This window comes from Schistocerca nitens, chromosome 1 (assembly GCF_023898315.1).
Source record: "Schistocerca nitens isolate TAMUIC-IGC-003100 chromosome 1, iqSchNite1.1, whole genome shotgun sequence".
Lineage (NCBI taxonomy): Eukaryota > Metazoa > Arthropoda > Insecta > Orthoptera > Acrididae > Schistocerca > Schistocerca nitens.
Genome location: NC_064614.1, coordinates 1,200,942,857 through 1,200,969,770, shown reverse-complemented (window position 1 = coordinate 1,200,969,770; position 26,914 = coordinate 1,200,942,857). Strand labels below are relative to the sequence as shown.

Here is a 26,914-nt window from a genome sequence, read left to right as displayed (position 1 = left end):
TGTACTGCGCCAGATTGACACCTGGTGGCGAAAATTGGAACTATTTTTTTCTAGGGTAAATCGGTTCTACATTAACACATTAGAATATCTACCAAGTTTCTTTGCCACACCATTATAACAGCCTACACTGAACCTCCGCGAGTGTCTGCACTTTAATTATAACTGGTGGTTAAAATAAACAGAACAATAAAAAAATGTATTCTCTATCAAACAAAATGGTTTGGATTTTTAACCTATTCAAAGTAAACACCTTTTGTCCTTGGCATTCTGGAGATAAGATTTTATAGCGTTTTTGCAGATAGTGCAATCCAATATGTCTAAATTATTCCATAGATCTTCAACATTACATGACTTCAGTTTTCAGATCTCCCTGTCAATTTCGTGCCATAAGCGCTCAATGAGATCTGAGCTGGGTAACTGACTTGGCCAAATAGTATTCTGTAGTTGCCCACATTTAACTTTTCTAATGACATGTCTTCTGCACAATTTAAAAGCGTGTTTGGGATCATTATCCTGCTGTGGAACAAGCATGCAACCAGTAAGTCTCTTGCCAAATGGATCAGCGCTGTTGATCAGTACCCTGTAATATCCTTCCTTCTTTAATGTTCCATTAATTCTTACTAGATCACTAACTTTATCCCCACAGCCGACCCTTGGCGCCACACTGACTCTTCGTATGTGCTACGAAGTCAACGAACAAACATTCGGTGGTGGCTTCCAAATACTACAGACTTGGATTCATCCGTGAGTAGCACATTGGACCATTGCTGCACGCTTCAGTTTTTGTGTCGCTGTGGCCTTGGCATTCTGTTCACCTTATTCTGTTTGCGCAATAAAGGTTTTTTGACCGCTGTGTCCTCCTTTAATCCCTGTTCACAATGACGGAGTTGTACTGATGAGACAGAAATAGCAGCTACTCGCATACTAATTACGTCCTTGCAAATTCCAGGTGCAATAGAAGCCCTCTGATGTTCACTCTGCACACATATGATCTGATCTTCCGTGTATGATGTTACTTGGGGTCTTCCAGATCGTGAAACACTTGCAGTGGTACTACACCACTGCAGATTGGACTACACCAAATTTTGTTGCTACTGTTCTACCAGGACACTCTTGCTGATGCAGAGCTATCAATTGCAGCATGTTTTTCAATTCCCATCCTCTGCTTCGGTCCCACTAGAAGGTAATATGGTAGGAACCTGATCAAGTATAGAAAAGCACTACTACACACATCAAAAAAAGTTTTGCATCACCTAGGACCCGAGAGTTCCGGAACCTGTATAGAAAATTGGACTAGAGATCAAGATAAACATAATTTCCGCAATTTTTATTGCTCATGAAAACCGCACATAGCATGTTGTACCACCAAACAGCGAGACCTCCAGAGGTGGTGGTCCAGACTACTGTACATACTGGTACCTCTAATACCCAGTAGCACGTCCTCTTGCACTGCTGCATGCCTGTATTCGTCGTGGCATACTATCCACAAGCTCATCAAGGCCCTGTTGGTCCAGATTGTCCCACTCCTCAACGGCGATTCGGCGTAGATCCCTCAGAGTGGTTGGTGGGTCACGTCGTCCATAAACAGCCCTTTTCAATCTATGCCGGGCATGTTCTATAGGGTTCATGCCTGGTGAACATGCTGGCCACTCTAGTCGAGCGATTTCGTTACACTGAACGAAGTCATTCACAAGATGTGCACGATGGAGACGTGAATTGTCGTCCATGAGGACGAATGTCTCGCCAATAATCTGCCGGTATGGTTGCACTATGGGACGGAGGATGGCATTCACGTATCTTACAGCCGTTATGGCGCCTTCCATGACCACCAGCGGCGTTATGTCGGCCCCACATAATGCCACCCCAAAACAGCAGGAAACCTCCACCTTGCTGCACTCTCTGTACAGTGTGTCTAAGGCGTTCAGCCTGACTGGGTTGCCTCCAAACACGTCTCCGACGACTGTCTGGTTGAAGGCATATGCGACACTCATCGGTCAATAGAACGTGATGCCAATCATGAGTGGTCCATTCGACATGTTGTTGGACCCATCTGTACTGCACTGCATGGTGTCGTGGTTGCAAAGATGGACCTCGCCATGGACGTAGGAAATGAAGTTGCGCATCATGGAGCCTATTGCGCACAGTTTGAGTCGTAACACGATCACCTGTTGCTGCACGAAAAGCATTACTCAACTTGGTGGCGTTCCTGTCAGGGTTCCTCCGAGCCATAAACAATAGGTAGCGGTCATCCACTGCAGTAGTAGCCCTTGGGTGGCCTGAGCGAGGCATATCATCGACAGTTCCTGTTTCTCTGTATCTCCTCCATGTCCCAACAACATCACTTTGGTTCATTCCGTGACGCCTGGACACTTCCCTTGTTGAGAGTCCTTCCTGGCACGAAGTAACAATACGGACGCGATCGAACCGCGTTTATGACTGTCTAGGCATGGTTGAACTACAGGTAACACGAGATGTGTACCTCCTTGCTGGTGGAATGACGAACTGATCGGTTGTCGCACCCCTGCCGTCTAATAGGTGCTCCTCATGCATGGTTGTTTACATCTTTGGGCGGGTTTAGTTAGTTAGTTTGTTTTGTTTTAGGGCGCAAAAATCAACTCGGGTCATACGTGCCCAATTCAAAACTACAGAACACAAACACACAGACGAGGGACAGTCAAAATGGACAGAATAAAAGACAGCTCAAAAAGGCACGTGGAAAAGGGGCTAAAAAAACGCCACACAAAAATGGAGGTCCAAAACTAAAAATTAAATCGCCTTCGCCATATTGCTTCGGTGAATAAAAAGGAAACAGCCCGCGCGTCATTCGCTGAAACGGCTGATAAATCAGATGGCAAACCTAAGCCGGAACATAAAGTGGTAAATAAAGGGCATTCCAACAGGAAGTGGAGGACAGTTAAAAGTTGGGCACAATGCGTACAAAGTGGTGGGCCAGCGCCACTGAGCAAATGACGATGGCTAAAAAGGCAGTGCCCAATACGCGGCCGACTTAAAATAATCTCCTCCTGGTGGGAGGGCCGAGCGGAGGTTGGCCGAGGCAATAAGCTGAAGCTTATTCTCATGAAGGGAGGACAATTGGCGATGTCAAAGGGACACCACCCCCGACAGACGGCAATGCAGAGATCATCACAGGGAATATAGGTACTCGTGGGCTGAGGTTCGAGGACTGCAGCAGCCTCGTTTCCTGGCAGGCCGACATGACCAGGGACCGACAGAAACATGACATTGGCTCCACCAAGAGTGAGAAAGTGACAGTTTTCCTGGACCCAATGCACTAAGGGATGAGCAGTGTACAGTGCACAGGAGGGGGCTGAGTGAATCTGAGCAGAGGACACAAATGGGAAGGCTGTGTCGCCAGATGTACTCCATGGCCTGATACAAGGCGAAAATCTCAGCCGGAAATACTGAGGAGTGTGCCGGAAGCCAATATTGAAGGACACGGGTGCCAATGACGAAGGCACACCCGACCCCATGGTCAATCCGAGAGCCATCAGTGTATACAAAAGTACTATCGCTAAGTCCCATGTGAAGGCCATGAAACTGAAGGCAATAGACCGAGGCTGGAGTAGTGTCCTTAGGAAGCGAATGAAGGGCAAGGTTAACATGGGCCACTTCTCGAAGCCAAGGTGGTGAAGGGTTCACACCCACTGGGACAGTCGCAAGCAGCAGGAAGTTAAGCTGCCGTAGCAAGTGGGGGGAAAGCGGACTCCAGGAGGTAACAGAGACGAGGGACAAACACCATACTGACGATCTAAGGAACCATCAAAGAAGGAGGCATAGGAGGGGTGACCACGCATGGCAGACAGACGGCATGCATACCAGCTGAGGAGACAGTCATGGGGGTAGGAAAGTGGCAGTTCAGCAGCTTCAGCATACAGACACTCAACCAGGCTGGTGTAAAAGGCGCCCATGGCCAAGCAGATGCCATGTTGATGGATAGTGTTGAGACAGCATAAAAGGGATGGGCATGCAGATGCATAAACAAAGCACCCATAGTCGAGTTTCGAACAGACAAGGGACTGGTACAAATGGAGGAGGATGGTTCGATCGCACCCCAAGAAGTACCATTGAGGACAGTAGGACATTGAGGGACTGCATGGAGTGGGCTGCCAGGTAAGAGACATGGGAGGACCAAGAGTGTTCCCTATCGAGCATCAGCCCCAGGAATTTCGTAGTGTCAACGAACGGAAGGGCAACAGGCCCAAAATGTAGAGAAGGTAGGAGAAACCATTTGCGCTGCCAGAAATTCATACAGACGGTTTTATCAGTGGAAGAGCGAAAGCCATTGGCGATGCTCCAGGACTGAAAACGATCAAGACAGTGCTGAAGACGCCACTCAGTGAGACAGCTCCTTGGAGAACTGCAATAGATGGCAAAATCATCGACAAAAAGGGAGCCGGAGATGCCTGGTGGGAGACAGGCCATTACAGGGTTAAGGGCGATAGCAAAGAGGATGACGCCTTCGACAAGGCAGAACCCAAACACACCTTGAAAACTTGGTTTTGTAAAAATGCCCGAAGAAAATAGGGCAGGCGCCCATGGAAGCCCCATGTGTAAAGCGTACGGAGGATACCAGTTCTCCAGCAGTTGTCGTAGGCCTTCTCCAAATCGAAAAACACGGCCACAGCCTGGGATTTCCACAGGAAACCTTTCGTGACATGGGTGGACAAAGTAATGAGATGGTCAACTGCAGAACGCCACACTCGAAATCCACACTGTGCATTCGTGAGTAAATGGCGAGACTCGAGCAACCACACTAACTGGGCATGAATCATACATTCCATCACCTTGCAAACGCAGCTGGTAAGAGAGATGGGGCGGTAGCTAGAAGGAAGGTTTCTGTCCTTACCGGGCTTAGGTATGGGTATGACAGTGGCTTCACGCCAGCGTCCAGGAAATTTGCCCTCAGCCCAGACGCAGTTGTATGTGTTAAGCAGAAAGTGCTTCTCCGCAAGAAAGAGGTGCTGCAACATCTGAATGTGGATAGCGTCTGGCCCTGGGGCGGAGGACCGGAATGAACTGAAAGCTCCCTCATAGTGAAGGCGCCATTGTAGCACTCACGATTCGGAGAAGAGAAGGTTATCACCCGAGACTCCTCCACTCGTTTCCAATGGATGAAGGCAGGGTGATAGTGGGAAGAGCTCGAAACTTCCGCAAAATGGCGGCCCAAGGTGTTGGAGATAGCAATAGTATCCACGATGACAGCAGCACCTACTGTCAGGCTGGAAAAGGGGGAATGGGTATTGGTTCCAGAGAGCCGTCGGAGGTTCGCCCACACTACAGAGGAAGGTGTGGAACTGTTAAAAGAGTGAATGAAATCCAACTAGCTCTTTTGCTATCCCGAAAAACTCGACGACGACACTTTGCACGCATCTGTTTATAATGAATGCAGTTTTCCAGTGAAGGGTGGCGGTTAAAAACGCGGAGAGCACGTCTCCACGCGCGAATTGCGTCGCGGCATGACTCAGTCCACCAAGGGACTGGGACACGACGTGTTAAAGAGGAAGTGTGAGGAATGGAACGTTCTGCAGCAGTAATGATAACGTTGGTGAGACAGTCCACCTGGTCATCAGAACTGAGGAAATCTTGGTCTGCGAAGGTCGCCAGGGAGGAGTAAAGCTGCCAGTCAGCCTTAGTAAGCTTCCATTTGGGCGTGCATGTGGATGGGGTAGGAGTCACGAGATGGAGAGCACACGGGAAATGGTCAATTGAGTAAGCATCAGAAAGAACGGACCACTCAAGAAGATGAGCATGTTGGGCAGTGCAAAAGGATAGGTCCAAATGGTAATAGGTGTACAAGGAGTCAGAAAAGAAAGTGGGTGCTCCAGTGTTAAGGCAGAAGAGGTTGAGTTGGTTAAAGAGGTCAGCCAAGAGGGCACCTTTCTGGCAGGTCCTGGGAGAACCCCAAAGGGGATGATGCGCATTAAAGTCACCGAGTAGCAATACTCAGGGAGGTAGCTGCCCAATAAGCTGAATGCAAGTCGGCCCTGGTGACACTGGAGGATGGAGGTACATAAATGGTACAGAGGGAGAAAGTCAGGTGGGTAAGGAAAAGACGAAAAGCAACAGCTTGAAGATGAGTAGTCAGGGAGATGGGTTGAGTATGAAGGTCATCCCATATGAGCAGCATGACGCCCCCATGAGATGGGATGCCGACCTCAGAGGGAAGGTCAAAACGAATCAGTACGTAATGTGAAAGCTCAAAGTGGTCTTGAGGGCGCAATTTCGTTTCCTGAAGGCAGAGTACAAGGGGATGCTGCGATGCTAGAAACAGCTGTAAATCCTCTTTGTGAGACCGAAGGCCATGCGTTCCATTGGAGCACAATCATGAGGAGGAAGAGATGTAGGGGTGTCAACTTGGTGGCTGCCGAGGAACAGCCAGTGAAGAGTGGCTCCTACAGGGCACAGAAGCAGGAGGATCCTGCTCCATGGGGTCCACAGAAGCATCAGCATGCTTGTGCGGTCAGTCTGTGGAGTCCAATGCTGAAAAACAGTTGGTGGAGCGCACCGGTGTGACAGAGGCCAGCAGAGTTAAGTGACCACGTGGCGACACCGTTGAGCAGGATCTTCGAGTTTGTGAAGGAGAAGACCGTTTGTCTTTAGTGGACTTCTTTGAGCCCTTTTGATTAGAGGAGACTTGGGTGTTGTTTGGCTGGCGGGATGGAGGAAGTCTTCTTGGGAGTACTCTTTCTGTCCTTTCCTGCCGACCGGTTGTGTAGAGGGCAGCTTCGCTTCCTTAGGCGAGAGTATGATGGTTTGTTGCACAGCAGGACATCGATGCTACCATGACCCTGGGCGACTTCACAACCTCAGAGCCAAATATGAGGGCGCATGTCTGTGTGGCCATGTCTTTCATGGGGCGAGAGGTAACAAGAACGTTCAGTGTAGGTGCCACACGGGAGAACACAGGGTTTGCGATAGCCAGTAACTTGGGGGCTACTGGGTAAGGCACTTGTTCCTTTACCCGAATCTCTTGAACAGCCCACTCATCTAGATACACAGGACAATCCTGGGATATGCGGCATGGCCACCATTGCAGCTGATACAGCGGGGAGAAGGAGGCAAACATTCGCCCTCGTGTGCATCCCTGCAACAGGTTACACATTTTGCTGGGTGTTGACAAGATGTTCAATTGTGACTGAAACGATGACACTGGTAGCCGTGCATCAGATTTGGAATGTACAGCCGGACTGTAATGATTTCATAGCCTGCTTTAATCTTGGATGGCAGCACCATCCTATCAAAGGTGAGGAAAAGAGTATGGGTGGGCACCAAGGAGGAATCGATCTTTTTCATTACACGACGGACGGCAATGACACACTGATCGGACAGGTTACATTTCAGCCTCAGTTAGATCGCCATGCAGCCTGGTGTAAATTACACCACGGGAAGAATTCAAAGTTCTATGTGCCTCAACACGAGCAGCGTAGCCGTAGAAAAGCGAGGCAGCAAGTAGTTGTTGTGCTTGAGAATCAGAAGCCATCTCCAAAAGCAAAGTGCCATTTCGTAAATGCTGTGCAGTGGGAAGGGTCTTCGAACCAGTAGCCTCATTATGTTTATGTTTCGTCGATGTCGATGGAGAGGATGATCGACTCATCGTGAGGAAATCCCCCCCGTGATTGCCAGCGTCTTCGATGGTGCATTCCGTCCAACGGGCGGAGGGCCTTCACAAGGGGGCGCACCCGCCTTAGTTGATCGTTCACATTCAGGTCACACCTCCCGAACACCTGATGGAGGGAACAACTGGCAACTTGGGAAGGTCGCAGCTCAGGCAGTCAACTGTCACCCCTCCCTGGGCCTGGCCTGTACCAGGGGTATGTGCGAACTCTACTTTTCGACCCAAGGCTGGGAATTACGCGTTACCCAGTCACCTTTTATGCGTTAGACGCGTGGGCCGGCCTTCAGGAGTGCACAGGGAGGAAGAAGAAAAAAGAGGATCCTCAAACGCCGTAGTGGAGGAACGAGAGGAGAAGGGAAACAAAGAAAGAAAAAGGGAGCCAAAAAGAAAATTGAGACTGTTCGCAGGTCAGCAACAGAATGCAGAACACTTCCAATAATACCCCAGACATGTTCCCCAAGGGAGGGGGGAAAAGAATAGCAAGAGGATAGACATACAGCACGGAAGGAAAAAAGGGCCGTAAAGGCTGGGGCCCTGTGGTAGCCAAGCACGAACCCGCCAAAGAGTGGGTGTGGTGGGTTTAGTGACATATCTGAACAATCAAAGGGTCTGTGTCTGTGGTACAATATCAACAGCCAACGTCTATCTTCAGGAGTTATGAGAACCGGTGTGATGCAAAAATGTTTTTGATGTGTGTAGATGCACGCAGTGTACTGTAAAATAATGTAGTACACAGACAGCTGACGAACTGTGGCCTATTCAAATGGAACGGTCTTAGTGTTGTGGAAACTCATCAGCGCCCCTCTATGTGAATAATGAGTCAAACACACAACAGAGGCGCTTAGTCTTCACATGCTTATACTTGTTTTATCATCAGAAAGGGTTATGATAGAATATTCTAAACGAAATCCCTCTTTTTAACAATAAATCCATAGTTGTGATTGGTGATCTAAAACTTTTGACCTGTAGTGTACCAATTGCCCTAAAGCAAACCAAGATCACACCCTATAACGTCACAAGATTACCCAGCTACCCTAAATTACAAAACAGCATTAGAGCCAGAAGGCTCTGGGTTTGAGTCCCGTCATGTTTAACTTTCAGTTAAGTTCCACGAGTTGAAGTAAATGTCGTAGCACAACTGGAACTATCGCATAATGCTAACACTTCTATGTCTGTATCGCCAGGTCCCAGCCCTGTACCTGGAAGGTTCAGGATTCGACCCCTATCATATTCAATGTTCTTAAATTTCATCAGATACCCTCCACAGCAGCAGCAGCAGCAGTTGGATTGAGGGCATGGCACGTACGCGTATGTAGGTATTGTTACTACTGTGCAGCCGGCCGCGGTGGCCGTGCGGTTCTGGCGCTGCAGTCCGGAACCGCGGGGCTGCTACGGTCGCAGGTTCGAATCCTGCCTCGGGCATGGGTGTGTGTTATGTCCTTAGGTTAGTTAGGTTTAAGTAGTTCTAAGTTCTAGGGGACTTATGACCTAAGATGTTGAGTCCCATAGTGCTCAGAGCCATTTGAACCATTTGAACTACTGTGCTCTTTGCATTAGACGTTAATGCCAAATTTCACTTAAACTGGATAAAATTTAAGAAAATTCAACATGGTAGGGGGTAAATCCTGAACCTTCCGGCTACAGGGCTGGAACCTAGTGGCACCAGTGTAGATGTACTACGACACGGACATCACTTGTGAAAATTTGTTGCAAATTAAACGTTTTGCGACTTGAAGTCAGAGCCTTCCAGCTTCAATGCTGGTTTTGATTTGTTGTAAATGGGTAATATTGTGATGTGACCTTTAACTGTCTTAGGCCAACTGTCTTACCTAGCGAGGTGGCGCTGTGGTTAGCACACTGGACTCGCAGGTTCAAACCCACGTCCGGCCATCCTGATTTAGGTTTTCAGTGATTTCCCCAAATCGCTGAAGGCATCTGTCGGGTTGGTTCCTTGAAAGGGCACGACCGTTTTCCTTCTCCACACTTACCTAATGCCAGCTTGTGCTCCGTCTCTAATGACCTCGTTGTCGACAGGACGTTAAACACGAATCTCCTCCTTCGCCAACTGACTCAAAGTGAAAATAGATCGAAGTAGTAAGTGTGTAACCTCTAACTGGGCCAGTAATGGTGAAAACACCATACTATAGCGTAGTATTCACGTAAACATTATGTTACTAAAAACCTAACACAAAACGGACTGCCCCTCCTGTATTAGCACAGGATGCAGGTGCCTGGGGTACCATTAACTCTTCCGCTTGGAGACTGCAGCAAACAAATGGTAACATACGGAAATTGCACTCCCACGTAGCGCTGCCTATCCGCATTCCATGTCTTCCATCCTCGCTACTTTGAGTATCCAACAGGAGGGCAGACGTAATCCATTGAAGGTGGAGTCGTTGCCCATCGAGGCGAGTCAATGATATGAGTGCGTTTTGAATGTTCTTTCGGCTAGGGGGCCTCCGTCGCCGCCGCCCCCCCCCCCCAACCCCCTCCCCACCAAATGTTTGGGCTTCTATACGAAAGAAATTTTCTAGTACCTAAATGTTTTCTTAATTTTATTCATTCTTGATTATGACAAAGTCAATTGAAAGGAGTTCCATGTGTACAGACGTTAATGAAAAACAGCAAAGGAAGAATCATAAAACTATGTTTGGCTTCAGCTCTTGTAAAGCGGAGTAGATACTCAACAGTTTCGTAACATTACTAAATCTGTATTTGCGTAAAGATTTCCGTATAGTTGAGAATTGATCGCCCAAGGGCACGTTTCAGCTTTACCTTCCTTTGTCTCCAGTCTCCGTGCCACACTTAGCCATACAAGGAAAAGTTTGTTTAAGTTCAAATGGCTCTGAGCACTATGGGACTTAACATCTGAGGTCATCAGTCCCCTAGAACTTAGAACTATTTAAATCTAACCAACATAAGGACATCACACACATCCATGCCCGAGGCACGATTCGAACCTGCGACCCTTCCGGTCGCGCTGTTCCAGACTGAAGCGCCTAGAACCGCTCGGCCACTACGGACGGCGTATTTTAAGTTCGACATGGTTGCGTCTGGGTTATTTCGGAACAGAAGAGAATAGACTCAAAACTTACGTAACGTAATTAGATGCCTTTCATGTAGAAAAAATTTAACCGTCATGTTAATCAATCCCGATGCTATAACTGCCACTTTCGTAAAGAAATTTGAGCTATTGACACGTTTATGGAACATTCAAGGCGAATGAAAACAGCAATTAGATTCTTGTCCGTGTGTCTGATTTATTAAAAGGTTAATACTATCTGTATTTATGCTGCTCAAGACAGTAAAATCTGCATCAGCTCATGCTTTCCTTTCAAACATCTCTGTCCCCTTCCTATTTTAGTAACCTGCAACTACCTTCTTAGAATTATTCACCTGTTTCTTCTAGCCTCCTCCACTTTTATTGCCTGCCATAAAACTTCACCTGGCTGCCGTAATCACGCCTCTGCCTGTAGAGCTTACCTCGCTTCGGTCTTCAGAACATCTCTAGACACAGGGAGAGCAGAGCGGCTGCTGCCATTTTTCGAACCCGCTGCCTCGCCTCGACGGCGCCCAGAGGCATCGCTCCCTAATGTATTGATCCCGGCACAAATACTGGCCGAAGCTGACGCAACGGCGTTGAACACGCGGCACGCCACAAACCACACAGTTATGTTATTTTCACGCCTGCACGGCGGGGTACCTGTGGTTGAAATGGTGAAATCCCGGCAAAGGCAAAGCACCAGTCGCTCTACAATGAGCAGGCATCCTTATCCTTCTTTAAGGTCCAATAATTCATCCTCCATTAATATAGACTAGCACTAGACACCTGGCAGGCAAGTGAATCGAAATGGTCGGAAAACAACAGCATTCTTCGTAATGATAGTAGGAGGAACTGTTAAGCCATTCAAGTTGAGTGACACGTCTCGGCCACCCTGATTTCATGCGCGCACGAAATCAGGGTTACATGTTACAACCGTAAATAAATCACTGGTTGTACACAACTGAAGATAGAGGTTAGTGTAGCCCTCATCTTACATCTACACTCGGTAAGCCACCTTATGATGATGGAGGGTACTTCTGGTTCCATTACCACTTCCATTTTCCTCGTCAAGGATTATGGGTGAATTTCCGTATGAACTTCACAGATTTTTTCGTCGTGGTCATTTTGCGAGACTTTTGTTGGAGGAACTGACGTGTCGCCCAACAATTTCAACAATAACGTTCCCGTGATACACAACGCTTCTCTTCTAGGATCTGCCCCTGCAGCTCACTGAGCTTAGCGTTCTCGAGCTTACTAAATGACCCAATGCCGGAAAGCGCCTCTCTTCCTTTGGTTTTCTCTATTACTTGTATTAATATTACGTGGTAACGGCCCCAGACTAATAAGGAATATTGAAGAGTCTGTAGTACAGATGTTTTATTAGCACTTCTTTTGTGGAAGAATTATATAACCTTAAAATTCTCTCAACGAATCTGCCAAACATCTACATCCCTTTTTATGTAGTCACTCATATTAGATCCCTCCTAACGATTAGCTCTAGGCATTTTACGGTTGTATTGTACTCTACCTGTACATCTACATAGATACTCCGCAAGCCACCGTACGGCGTGTGGCGGAGGTTAGGTACCCCGTACTATTTTTATAGTCATTTTCTTTCCTGTTCCACTCGCAAATAGAGAGAGGGAAAAACGACTGTTTATATGCCTCCGTACGAGCGCTAATTTCTCGTATCTTAACTTCGTGGTCCTGTATTTTGGCGGCAGTAGGATCGTTCTGCAGTCAGCTAGAAATGTCGGTTTTCTAAATTTTCTCAACGGTGTTCCTCGAACTTCGCCTGCCCCTCCGGGATTCCTATCTGAGTTCCCGAAACATCTCTGTAACACTTCCGTGTTGATCGAACCTACCGGTAACAAATCAGACCACCTCTGAATTGCTTCGATGTCTTTCCTTTAATATGACCTGGTTCGGATCCCAAACACTAAGTAGTATTCAAGAATAGGTCGCATTAGTGTCCTACATGTGGTCTGCTTTACAGATAAACCACATTTTCCTAAAATTCTCCCCATAAATCGAAGTTGACCATTCGTCTTCCCTACCACAATCCTCAGATTTTTGTTCCATTTCATATAACTTTACAACGTTACGCCTAGATATTTAAATGACGTGACTGTGCCAAAAACTACACTACTAATGCTGTATCCGAACATTACGGTTTGTTTTTTGTAGTCATTCGCATTAACTCACATTTTTTCTACATTTGAAGTTACCTGCCATTCATCACACCAACTGGAAATTTTGTGAAAGTCATCCTGTATTCTCCTACAGCCACTGAGCTTTAACACCTTACCTTAACCACAGCATTACCACCAAACACCGTCAACAATTTATGTATACTGAGAATAATAGCGGTCCTGTCACACTCATCTGGGGCACTCCTGAAGATACTATCGTGTCTGATGAACACTCACTGCCAAGGGCGACGTACCGGGTTCTGTTACTTGAAAAGTCTTCAAGCCACTCACGTATCTGTGAACCTATTTCATATGCTCAAATACCTTCGTGAACAGCCTGCAATGGGGCACCTTGTCAAATGCTTTTCGGAAATCTAGAATGTAATCTGCCTGTTGCCCCTCATTCATGGTTCACATCAGAAAATGGCAGGGTGAGTTTTGCGCAAGTGATGCTTTCTAAAAACATGCTGATCCGTAGGCGTAAGCTTCTCTCGTCTCAAGAAAATTTATTGCATACGAACTGAGAATATGTTCAAGGATTCTGCAGCAAACTGAAGTTCGGGATATTGCTCTGTTATCTAATGGCAATGAATCCCTTCGATAATATATGGGCGTACTTATGCTTCTTTACTTACAGTGTAAACCACCAGTCTCTGCACCAATTGTCGATAAGTTAGAGTTTTCAATAGACTCGTGGCTTTGCAACTTTTGTTTAGACAACAGCATCGACCGCTAACAGTCTCACGCTGCTTCGGACATTATCCGCCAGATCAGTGGTCTTGACACTATTTTGCTACAGACCCATTACTGACATTGTGGGGGTCCCCAATAGAATAGACAAAGTAAGGGCGCGATAAACTGTACGCCGGCTCATTGATTTAATTTCGTACTCCTTGCTACAAGTATGCACCACATCTGAGGAAGACCAACTCTATGCGCATTCACGAATCGAAGTTATTCCCATTTGAAATTTATATCACAGCAGCTAATCGGTGAGAATGGCGCATGCCCCTGTGTTGTTAGTAACTAAAGACAGTGACCGGCTTCTCACTCTGCCCCTGAGGTAAGCGGCCAACATTACTTATATCACGGCCGAATTCACTAACGTCAATTACAATTAAGTGCGTGTGAAAATAAGAGGACTACTTGGAAATTAAGTTCCGATCGGTCACGAAATGGAAACCCCTGTAAAAATCAAAATTGTTTTATTTGCAACAGTTAGTTACACCTTCCAGTTACTTCTCTACATAGTCGCCGCTCCGATTTAAGACATTTGTCGTAGCGATGTCCCAACTTTCCAATACTCTACCCCAGTATACAGCTGGTTGACTGTGCGACAGTGTTGTCTTCAAAGCCAGCAGTTCATATGAGCAGAGATGAAACTCAATGGCAGCCAGTTACGGGCTATACTGTGAGTGATCGAACACTGCCCATCGGAAACGCTGCAGGCGTATCTTCATCGCCCCTGCAGAGTACGGCCGATAATAGTCATGGAGGAACATCACGACAGTAGTGTGATGTGAGCTGCATGACATCAGGCGAAATCTCTCACTACGCCCTCATACCTGCCGGGAGACGCTATTTCCTAAGCATCTTCAAGTGCTCACTGGGCATATCATCATCATCATCATCATCATCATCATCATCATCATCATCATCATCATCATTATTTTTCTGAGCGTGGAACCTGCGTTCTTGAGAATCTTAACGTTAGCCGACGTTTTTGGATTTGGTTGCTATATGTGCATTGTTATAGGTACTATTAACCACAGTTGCGCTCGCACATCAGTAAAATGACATGAGATGTGTGGGCTGCTAACTGCAAGTCTGTATCTGATGCAACTTCGACGATTTGCACGTCAGTGGTTATTGGGGGGGGGGGGGGGGGGGGGCGCGTGCACACGCACGCACGCACACACACACACACACTCTCTCTACCAAACGACCTGTGATCGATGGTCAGCAACACTAGCCCCACGACCAAGAGCTGTTAATGCATATCAGTTTTCTTCTGAACAGCGATAATTGACAGTACTAAAATGTGGATTTCCTAAAAATATTAAACAGCGTTAAACTGACAAAGAAAGAAAATTTATAGTTCGGCTCAGCGTAAATTTTATATTATTTGTACGTGCAATGACGTCAGCTGCCCTCATATGTCTACCTGTTGCCCGTGGCTGTGCTTAAGACTTCAAACGTATCAGGAACTACAATAGACATGACGCTCAGTGACTAAAATGCGAAGGGATTGTGACAGATATTAGTATTCAAATATGGATTAAACGTGTTGAGGTTTGTACAAGGATTGTATTCATTACAATCAATCTTATTATGTAGAAAATACGAAACAAAAGCATTTATACAAATATGATGCAATTCCGAAGTCTACCAGGAAATAGCTCTTTCAAGTTGAAATTATTCTCCTATATCTCACATAATATTCTCCAAATCGATAAATAGTAGAGTTACTTTCGTATTTATAATATGTATAATACGGCTGTGAAACTCAGGCTGCATGGGTAAGTTTTGGGCCGCAGTTTGATGACTATCGCAGTAGATCCTTTGAATGATGATGTGGTCTGTGAAGGCTCTGTAACACTTCAGCGATATAAACCTGTATTTGTCTGCATCTGCTTCCCTTTGAGTCAATTTTCGCCACATTTCTGCGCAGAATTGATTGTACGGTATGAACTATTTTTTCATTTCCACGACGTTGAGTAGTTGGTACAGGCTAACAGCCTGTCCGGAACTCTCACATTGCAGCTCTACAACAGGATGCCCTTTTTAAGTTAACTGAACACTTACACTACACGTCGCTATCTTGTAAGTGGATCATAAAGCGTAACGGTCTCGGTAATAATACTGAAAGTTAAGACAGCTCTGAGACGCCATGCAAACAGATTACACTAACACTTCCATTTTCGTGAAAGCCTTTCCAAATTGGGAAGGTCAGTAAATTATACCTAGGCTACTGGATTTTACTTGTATCATTTCGAAGTTGCCCATGCCATCTCATAATGAACTGATGCTCAGATACATGACCAAGAACACAAACTATATTCAACTCAATAATTAGATTGCAAATATACGCACTACATACCTAGATTTGCCTGCCAGTTCTCGAGTCAGGAAACAAATACGACTTTTGTTTATCCAGAATGTAGCTGACATTGACTGTGTACTGCATATCTTACATGCTATATTCTCTTTCTGGCCTTTTTACTGTACCTTCACGCTGTCAGCGTGTTAACCTGGCTTTGGCGACGTTAAAGGGTGACCCAATGCCCTTCCTGTCGCCACGCCCCCCCCCCCCCTCGTCCTTATGAAATTTGTCCCCCATCTGTCTGCATGTAGTGTTATTCTAAACAAAGTGAAAGAACGTTTTCGGAAGATTTGCGAATCGTGGGACTGATGTGGCATGTGGGTACCTGCCCAATATTCACCTAGTCCAGTTATCGTCAAACGGACCACATTATTTGTGTGGACCGCGGTTCTCAGTCTCAGCCGACGTCAATTAACAGTAAGAGCTTCTCAAGAGTAAGTGTTCTGCTCGGTAACGAACGAAAATACTTAGTAATATGTTAGGATGTGCTCGATTTTAATTAATGATGGTGAATTCGACAGTTTACCTCATAGGAAGAGAGGTAAGTAGAACGACCACTGGGAGGTTAGAGGGTGTGGAAGGGGGAATGGCTTATTGTTTGTCTTGCAGTACTGACAATTCGCGAGCGTGTGCGACAGCTGATATGGAACAAATTTTGACAAGGAACAGAAGTATGATGGGTTCATGAACGTGCATTACAGAGATGATCATCTTTAGATGCAGTACCTAAATGTAGCAAGGCTGTTGTAATACAATGCACCGAGTAAAAATTAAATTCAAAACATTTAGTAAACAGTTATGACCGTGTCTCATATTGCATTTAATGATAAGTACAACTACTGTTATTAATCAGTAATCATCTAATCACACAGACAACGCAACAGCACTTCATCAGGAAAATACAGTGTCACAATGTCGGTATCGCTGAGGGTGAAACAGAGAACAAACGACATCAAGTGTTCTTAATGGTGCCGACTTCTAACGATCAGTACTTGGAAGCCACTGGCCAATTTATCGCGCCCTCACTGTAGCTCGTCTATCGGGGGCTGACAACATGCTAACTTACGTACTTTGCCTATTATTGATCAGATCGGTACATATGGGGCACGAGGTGCCGCCCCATCGGTGTCAGTATTGGCTCTTGAACAAGGAAGTTTGACGACCCCGACCTAGTAGGAGGTGGGAAACCGCATAAATACCTCCACGCAGACTCCTGCCCTTGCTCTTAATCTGCTGGGCGGATTCGATCCAGGCCTGGTGGCCTCCCGTAATTCCGAAAGCGCCGTACTAAACTGCATGGTGTATCCGGATGGATCATACCTCACATGCATGCGCTTTAACATTTTGTATATGCTGTACGTTTAGTAGTTCTCGCATGGGTCTACACGGTCATCGACAGAGTCTTCTTCGTTATTCTCTTACATTACAACCCTTTCAGGATTCTAGCATCAATCCTAAGAACACGTCCAAACCAGACTTCTCTCACTTTTAAGTAATCGTACCGTGAGAGAATAATAAAAACACATGCAAATAAATTTTACTGCATCTCAGTTCACATCCTTAGCTACGTTTCAACAGTTGGCCAATACCGATCATACGTATTTTCACTCTATACAATGTTCTTACAGTAGTCATAGAAGCACAATTCCGGAAGTGACAGGGGCTTCGTGGTTAGACTACCTTATCTAATCAGTTAGGATGGTTGATTGATTTGGGAGAGGAGACCCAACAGCGAGGTCATCGGATGACAGAAGTATGAGGAAGACGGCGGTGCCCTTTCGTATGAACCATGCAGCATTTGCATGAAGCGATTTAGGAAAAACGTGTAGAAGCTAAATTAGGATGGCCGCGCGCGTGTTTGAACCGTCTTCCTCCCGAATGCGAGTCCAGCATGCTAACCACAGCGCAATCTCGCTCTGTTCCAGTCCGTTAGCTAGGAACTCCTCATTTAAGGCTGAACATAGGGGGAACGTGGAGGCTCTATATTCCACATTAAATACTGTCTTATGCCCAGTTACGGCTATCAAACTTTTCATGCGAACCATTTTATGTGAATTGGGATGAATCAGTCCCATTAAGTTACTCTCTGCGATGGGGGAGGCAAATTAAACATCTCGTCTACTATCATGTCTTTAGAGACCGCGAGGAAAGGATGTGGAATGAAATCGGCCGTGCGCTTTCAATGGACCCGTCTTGGCACTTTGCTTAAACGGTTAAAGGAAATCACGAAAAACCTAAAAATGTAGAAGGGCTAGCCGTGTGTCTGAACAGTAGGTCTCCCACATACATGTCTTTACCACACACTGCGAAGAAGACAGGTCTAACAACCCAATCGTGGAGCAGGCCACATCGCTTTCGAGGGACCACGAATGTGAGGGTGTGTTTCACTTTGTTGCTGCGCTCTCAAATGGTGACATCAATTTCCCCTCCGGCTTAACCATACGTGCCGTACACTCTTATGAAGGATATTTTGAATATTAGTTTTTGCTCCACCCAATGATAAACTTCTACGAGCAGTCGACTTTTCAGGATTCCTAATACAAGACTGGCAAACTGCGTCCTCTTATCATACAACTCAGACTGAACCTACAGTGATAAAAACGCTGCTGAGCTATTATATGTGAACCAACAATCCTATTAATTGGGCGGAGGGAAAAATTTATAACGTTTACTAAGTTTGAACAAAAGTTCAAAATGTCATTGTAAAGTTACGTTGCGATGACATCGATGTCTATCACGTTCACCACACATCAAGTAGGTTTTAGGAAGATACTAATTCACTTCTGCACCAACGGATGTTTTATGTAATCTTACTCCGTTTATTAACATCTGCAAGCGTATTGTGAGCTAGCAGATGTCCGCCAACTAGCACCTCATGATTTTAATTTACTCGTTTGACTCTCAGTTTGTTGGAAGTCTTTCTAGTTGAAGTAACAGATTTCGATATGCAGTGAGCATAACTAACTTTTTTTTTCCTTGTTTAATTTCTCACTAAAGTTAGTACTTAATTTATGGAGCATCCTGTAAAGGGTCTATGAGGTCGAGTGTTGTCACACACAAAAATGCCTTTAAATCTTCTCCGTGCCAGTTCAGTAAAAATAGAGTTCTTTCTACCAAAGCACTCAAATGTATGGACTTAGTAAAGCCGTAGGACGCATAGCAAATGAGAGGATCCATAGTCTTCCAGCATTCATAATCGTTGCTACTTTCTTCGGAGTAGCATTCCACAATAGGGTGTTTGCAGCATAAGTAACAGCGCTTGTTAATGTCGCCGGTTATCTGCATGGCCCCATGAATCTGTCAATCTCAATTGCTGCCCATACGTTGCTATTATAGCGAAAGCAATGTCTCAGTTCTACTCGCTTATTCTATGTTAGTTCCGCCTCATTCGTGTACAAGGAACCAGGCATATTGTTATGGCAATATGTTACCCAATCCCTTCTCGTCCTCTTCCCACATTGCTGGTCTGCGTACCACAGAGCGATTAGTTTGCTGCAGTCACTTGTTTCCCATTTCTCATCAAATCTGCGACAAAACGCGGATGTTGAAACACACCGCCTCCCACCCACAGCATACTGAAGGGCGACAAACGCTTGATCTGTCGAATTTACGGTCGCAACCCGACTGGGGCTAAGGAGCCGTGTACAGCTATCTGTGCACGCACATATGTGGGGAGGGGGGAGTAAATCTATGCAATGAGGCAGTAGGTGGAACCACAACGGAGGGGTATGTGTTGAGTGGTCAGACAAACTTGTGGTTCCTGAAGAGGGGCAGCAGCTTTTCCAGTAGTTGCAGGGGCAACAGTCTGGATGATTGACTGGTCTGGCCTTGTAACACTAACCAAAACGGCCTTGCTGTGCTGGTACTGCGAACCGCTGAAAGCAAGGGGAAACAACGGCCGTAATTTTTTCCCGAGGGCATGCAGCTTTACTGTATGATTAAATGATGATGGCGTCCTCTTGGGTAAAATATTCCGGAGATAAAATAGTTCCCCATTCGGATCCCCCGGCGGGGACTACTCAGGACGACGTCGTTATCAGGAGAAAGAAAACTGGCGTTCCACGGATCGGAACGTGGAAAGTCAGATCCCTCAATCGGGCAGGTAGGTTAGAAAATTTAAAAAGGGAAGTGGATAGGTTAAAGTTATAGTGGGAATTAGTGAAGTTCGGTGGCAGGAGGAACAAGACTTCTGGTCAGGTGAATACAGGGTTATAAATACAAAATCAAATAAGTGTAATGCAGGATCAGGTTTAATAATGAATAGGAAGATAAGAATGCGGGTAAGCCATTACAAACAGCACAGTGAACGCATTATTCTGACCAAGATAGATACGAAGCCCACACCTACCACAATAGTACAAGTTTAAATGCCAACTAGCTCCGCAGAAGACGAAGAGATTGATGAAATGTATGATGAGATAAAAGAAATTATTCACATAGTGAAGGGACACGAAAATTTAGTAGTCATGGGTGACTGGGATTCAATAGTAGGAAAAGGAAGAGAAGGAAATTTAGTAGGTTAATATGGAATGGGAGTAAGGAATGAAAGAGGAAGCCGCCTGGTAGAATTTTGCACAGAGCATAACTTAATCATACCTAACACTTAGTTCAAGAATGATAAAAGAAGGTTGTATACATGGAAGAAGCCTGGAGATACTGGAAGGTATCAGAAGGATTCAGGAACCAGGATTTAAATTGTAAGACTTTTCCGGGGGCAGATGTGGACTGACCGCAATCTATTGGTTATGAACTGTAGATTAAAACTGAAGAAACTGCAAAAAGGCGGGAATTTAAGGAGATGGGACGTTGATAAACTGACTAAACCAGAGGTTGTAGAGAGTTTCAGGGAGAGCATAAGGGAACAATTGACAGGAATTGGGGAAAGAAATACAGTAGAAGAATGGGTAGTTTTGATGGATGCTGTAGTGAAGGCAGCAGAGGATCAAAAGGAGGTAAAAAGACGAGGGCTAGTAGAAATCCTTGGGTGACAGAAGAAATATTGAGTTTAATTGATGAAAGGAGAAAATATAAAAATGCAGTAAATGAAGCAGGCAAAAAGGAATACAAACGTCTCAAAAATGAGATCGACAGGAAGTGCAAAATGGCTAAGCAGGGATGGCTAGAGGACAAATGTAAGGATGTAGAGGCACATATCACTAAGGGTAAGATAGATACTGCCTACAGGAAAATTAAAGAGACCTTTGGAGAAAAGAGGACGACTTGTATGAATATCAAGAGTACAGATGGAAACCCAGTACTAAGCAAATAAGGGAAAGATGGAAGGAGTATATAGAGGGTCTATACAAGGGTGATATTCTTGAGGACAATATTATAGAAATGGAAGAGAATGTAGATGATGAAATGGGAGATATGATACTGCGTGAAGAGTTTGACAGAGCACTGAAAGATCTAAGTCGAAACATGGCCCCGGGAGTAGACAACATCCCATTAGAACTACTGACAGCCTTGGGAGAGCCAGGCCTAACAAAACTCTACCAATTAGTGAGCAAGATGTATGAGACAGGCGAAATACCCTCAGACTTCAAGAAGAATATAATAACTCAAATTCCAAAGAAAGCAGGCGTTGACAGATGTGAAAATTACCGAACAATCGGTTTAATAAGTCACGGCTGCAAATTACTAACGCGTATTCTTTACAGACGAATGGAAAAGCTAGTAGAAGCCGACCTTGGGGAAGATCAGTTTGGATTCCGTAGAAATGTTGGAACACGTGAGGCAATATTGACCCTACGGCTTATCTTAGAAGCTAGACTAACGAAAGGCAGACCTACGTTTCTAGCATTTGTAGACTTAGAGAAAGTTTTTGACAATGTTGACTGGAATACTCTTTCAAATTCTGAAGGTGGCAGGGGTAAAATACAGGGAGCGAAAGGCTATTTACAAATTGTTAAGAAACCAGATGGCAGTTATAAGAGTCGAGGGGCATGAAAGGGAAGCAGTGGTTGGGAAAGGAGTGAGACAGGGTTGTAGCCTCTCCCCGATGTTATTCAATCTGTATATTGAGCAAGCAGTAAAGGAAACAAAAGAAAAGTTCGGAGTAGGTATTAAAATCCATGGAGAAGAAATAAAAACTTTGAGGTTCGCCGATGACATTTCAATTCTGTCAGATAGCAATGGACCTGAAAGAGCAGTAGAACGGAATGGACAGTGTCTTGAAAGGAGAATATAAGATGAACATCAACAAAAGCAGAACGAGGATAATTGAATGTGGTCGAATTAAGTCGGGTGATGCTGAAGGGATTAGATTAGGAAACGAGACAAAGTGGTAAAGGAGTTTTGCTATCTGGGGAGCAAAATAACTGATGATGGTCGAAGTAGAGAGGATATAAAATGTAGACTGGCAATGGCAAGGAAAGCGTTTCTGAAGAAGAGGAATTTGTTAACATCGAGATTAGATTTAAATGTCAGGAAGTCGTTTGTGAAAGAATTTGTGTGGAAGTGAAACGTGGACGATAAATAGTTTAGACAAGAAGATAATAGAAGCCTTCGAAATCTGGTGCTACAGAAGAATGCTGAAGATGGGTAATCACGTAACTAATGAGGAGGTATTGAATAGAATTGGAGAGAAGAGAAATTTGTGGCATAACTTGACCAGAAGAAGGGATCGGTTAGTAGGGCATATTCTGAGGCATCAAGGGATCACCAATTTAGTATTGGAGGGCAGCGTGGAGGGTAAGAATCATAGATGGAGACCGGGGTGTAGGTTGCAGTAGGTACTGGGAGATGAAGCTTGCACACGATAGAGTAGCATGGAGAGCTGCATCAAACCAGTCTCTGGAGTGAAGACCACAACAACGTGACTTAGATAATTTTGACGTTAGAGATTTTTTTGTCAATAAATTCAAGTGTTATGAAATGATGGCAAGGGGTTGGTTAATTCAGTCTTCGCGTAGAATTTTAAATTTGCTCTCGAATAAGTTCGTATTTTTTACTGTTTCGAGTTCTGTGTTGATAGATAATGTAGGCCATTAGTAGGAATATTTACTATTCCTCATTACTTACACCACCTTGAAATTGGATTTTACAAAACGGCCCCATTTATCATTGCAACGTCAACAACCACGAACATGTTAGTCTTCGTTTTGTCTGATTTTTATTCACTGGAGACATTTTTTACAACGCTTTGTTACCGACGTATTAAATGTTTCAGTTCTTAGATTTTTTAAGTTAAAAGTTAATGCTGTTTCATTTTTAGTATGAATTTTTCCGATTGTCCTTATGATGATCTAGTTTGCGTGCGGTGCACTGGCATTAGTACATACACCATCCAGTAACAGCCGTTTAGTCAGCTCTCGAAGGCGATACCTCGATGTTGCACAACGTCGTGAGTACATACAGCATCAAAATGTGGTTATGCTTTGGTCTGAGATGCTGCATCACTCTTTCAGCATCTACGTATACGGCAACAGTGCCGTGTAGAAACGCTTAGCAAACCACTTACCTACAGGTCTTGTGTTTCTTGTACTATCAAAATTTTTGTTGTATAATTTCTTTACAGTCAACAGTTCGAAACGTTCATTTTTCTCTTCCTAGAGCAGTTCAGTTAAAAAAACATGTGTCCTTAATTTCGGATTTGACATAATGACATGTTAGCGTCCATGGTTTACGAAGGAAGGAAAAATGTTATTGCAGAAGTAAAACAATGCTGTTACACGGCAGATGCTTCCGTAGTTCGGGTTTCAGGTTACCAAATCCTGGAGTCTAATTACACGGGACCAAGATGTGCCCCCGCAAATTGAAGTCATTAGCAGAAAATGTCTGATTCGCACTCTGCAAGTTCTCGGAACTGTTCTGATGACGATCTGGTGTTCCGTGTTTGGTTTGTGAGAGGATCAGCCATAACCGCATCTGTTCCTTGTGGGCTAACTATCGCTTGGGTGTACAAAGCAGTTTCATTGAGGGCTGCTGCCACTTCCTCTTCCGTTACACGCCAGAACCTTTCAGTGTTCTGTTCGTTTGCACGTAGAAATTAATACCCTGACTGCCTTCTATGGCAGTCCAATTAGTTTCCGATTACTTGGCCTGCCCCTTTGCCCACTAGGTCTCCTAAAGTTCTACCAAACCCATTCGTAGTGCCCTTTTTCCGCTTACAAGCCTTTGACGGGCAGATGTAAACATCACATGGCAGATAGGGGGATGCTGGCTGGCTACCTAGCTGTATCTGATGTAACAGTCGAGCCTCATAACAGTAAACCCACGTCTTTTTAATGATGTGTAGGTAAAGGCTGTATTACACTGTGAAAAATTTGGCCAAGATCTTTTATAAAATTGACTGTGCACTGGCTTGCTTATATCACATTTTGTAAATTGGAGTGTGGTCATAGCTTCATAAATGATTCGTGAATGATCAACAACAGTGTAACACTAATATTTGAAAACCTCGTAGGTAGCGACTTCACACGTCTGAAAATGACCATTCACTGAGACTGCCATTTCACACTGCAGCTGCTCAGAAAATAGCTACATGTTCTGACTCCATTATGGGAAGACTTGGATCTTAAGAGAACTTGCGCCTCAAGAAGCACATACCCTTATGTTTCAGATGGTAATGGAGCAAGGTGGATCAAAATTCATAGACCCTAACACTAATACACTTTTGCTGGTTTAGGTGACATACCAACTATATCTAAAACCAACTCAGAGCGGTGACAGCAGTACAAATCTTTCTAAGCAACAGTTTGCATCAGTAGCAAGAGCAATTATGTGAATGATTTTTCGTTCTACCAGATCTTCTCTAGATAAGTCACATTACGGATGGGTATAGGTACACACACAGACTATGTTCACCTTAAAGTAATACTTCCCACGACCTTTGGTATGCATTAATATGTCTGCTACCATTTAAAATAGTAAAATTCAAAGAGTTCTCACAGAACTGTGTCTTAGTGAAGCAGGTGTTCCACTGTTCACAGTGTATCTTACCACTGCAGGTTAATAGTATATCATTAAGTTTTTCTTCACATACTGGAGAAGCTGCCACTGCCAGTTCTTGTTCTTGTTTCTGTATTTGAAGATGTCAGTGCCATCATCACGCCTCAGCAAAGTATTTGAAAAGCAACTGTACCAGACTATTCATTACTTTAAAGAAGATTAACTTGGGTTTTGTCTAGGAATCTGAAGAAGTTCGTGTGCTAATACAATGTATAAAGCACTACTTGAGAGATAGCTGTAATTTAATTACCCAGGAATACACTACTAAGATTACCAGAATGAGCCCTTCCTGTGTGATGCTGCATTGGTTGACAGCCAGCCAAGTTAGTCTCCAATTACTTCTTCAGAGTGGTGGAAGAAACTATTCCAGTATCTAAGTACCATACAGACCTGATGTGTACAGAAGGCTGTGACGATCGCGAAGAATACACACAAGTCATACTTGCAACTGTGCAGGCACTCATTTTTGTAGAAATATTCTGCCATTACTAGCAAAATAGTTGAACTTGGCTGAGTGTAAATTTGACTGGCAAGGTACAAAGCAACATGAATCCATTAAAAATGTTTGTGTTCCTTGCTGCTTATGCCTAACAGGCTGAAAAATAAATTCAGGCTATTGGGAAGGTAACAATATCCATGGAAATTCCAAGTTCACTGCGCAACCTTGTTTGTTTGCTTCCATAGCTTATGTAAAGTAATACAACACTTATATAACAACCAAATTACTTTGAATCTGTTGCAACAAACTTTCTTTTCCAGCAACTGCGCTTTACGGTTAATATTATGCAGCCTCTAAAGAACACTAGGACCTTTACAAAGAAGAACATGTTGAAGAACTATGGGGTAAGTTCAGCAATGACCACTACCTACTGACAATAGAATCTGCAGTAGTATCTAAGGACAGCTGTGCTAGATTACATTGTCACAAATTATTATTATTATTATTACTATTATTATTTCTCTTTCCTGTCTCAGACGTTATGTCTGGTTAAAAAAAGGAAAGTGGTTAAAAAAAGGAAAGTGACGCGGACCTTGATCAAGTGCGACTTCCTTTTAACTGTACGGTATATGTTACATTGCATTTAGGAACTTTCGGGTAATTGAACATGCATCAATAATTACAGATTTCTGTAGTTGTATATATAAGTTTGGATGTAGCTGTATTGCATTGATGTACTGGTGGATATTGTGTGGTATGACTCCTGTAGATGATAGTGTAATTGGTATAATGTCAACTTTATCCTGATGCCACATGTCCTTGACTTCCTCAGCCAGTTGGATGTATTTTTCAATTTTTTCTTCTGTATATTTGTATTGGGTATGGATATTTCGATTACTTGTGTTGATTTCTTCTTTTTATTGGTGAGTATGATGTCAGGTTTGTTATGTGGTGTTTTATCTGTTATAATGGTTCTGTTCCAGTATAATTTGTATTCATCATTCTCCAGTACATTTTGTGGTGCATACTTGTATGTGGGAACATGCTGTTTTATAAGTTTATGTTGTAAGGCAAGCTGTTGATGTATTATTTTTGCTACATTGTCATGTCTTCTGGGGTATTCTGTATTTGCTAGTATTGTACATCCGCTTGTGATGTGATCTACTGTTTCTATTTGTTGTTTGCAAAGTCTGCATTTATCTGTTGTAGTATTGAGATCTTTAATAATATGCTTGCTGTAATATCTGGTGTTTATTGTTTGATCCTGTACTGCAATCATGAATCCTTCCGTCTCACTGTGTATATTGCCTTTTGTTAGCCATGTGTTGGATGCGTCTTGATCAATGTGTGGCTGTGTTAAATGAGAAGGGTGCTTGCCATGTAATGTTTTCTTTTTCAAATTTACTTTCTTCGTATCTGTTGATGTTATGTGATCTAAAGGGTTGTAGAAGTGGTTATGAAATTGCAGAGGTGTAGCCGATGTATTTATATGAGTGATTGCTTTGTGTATTTTGCTAGTTTCTGCTCGTTCCAGAAAAAATTTTCTTAA

General features: G+C 44.3%; 1 protein-coding gene across 2 annotated transcripts in view; it reads left to right on the top strand.

Moving 5' to 3' along the window:
- Positions 1-26,914, top strand: part of LOC126201026 (uncharacterized) — a 207,957-nt gene that overhangs the window by 158,995 nt on the left and 22,048 nt on the right. The window contains exon 2 of one of the 2 annotated variants that reach the window (XM_049936755.1): positions 25,686-25,769. The exons of the other annotated variant lie outside the window; for it this stretch is intronic. Coding sequence (XP_049792712.1) covers positions 25,686-25,769 — 84 coding nt within the window. The remainder of the gene's footprint in view (positions 1-25,685; positions 25,770-26,914) is intronic. 2 annotated transcript variants of the gene reach the window in all.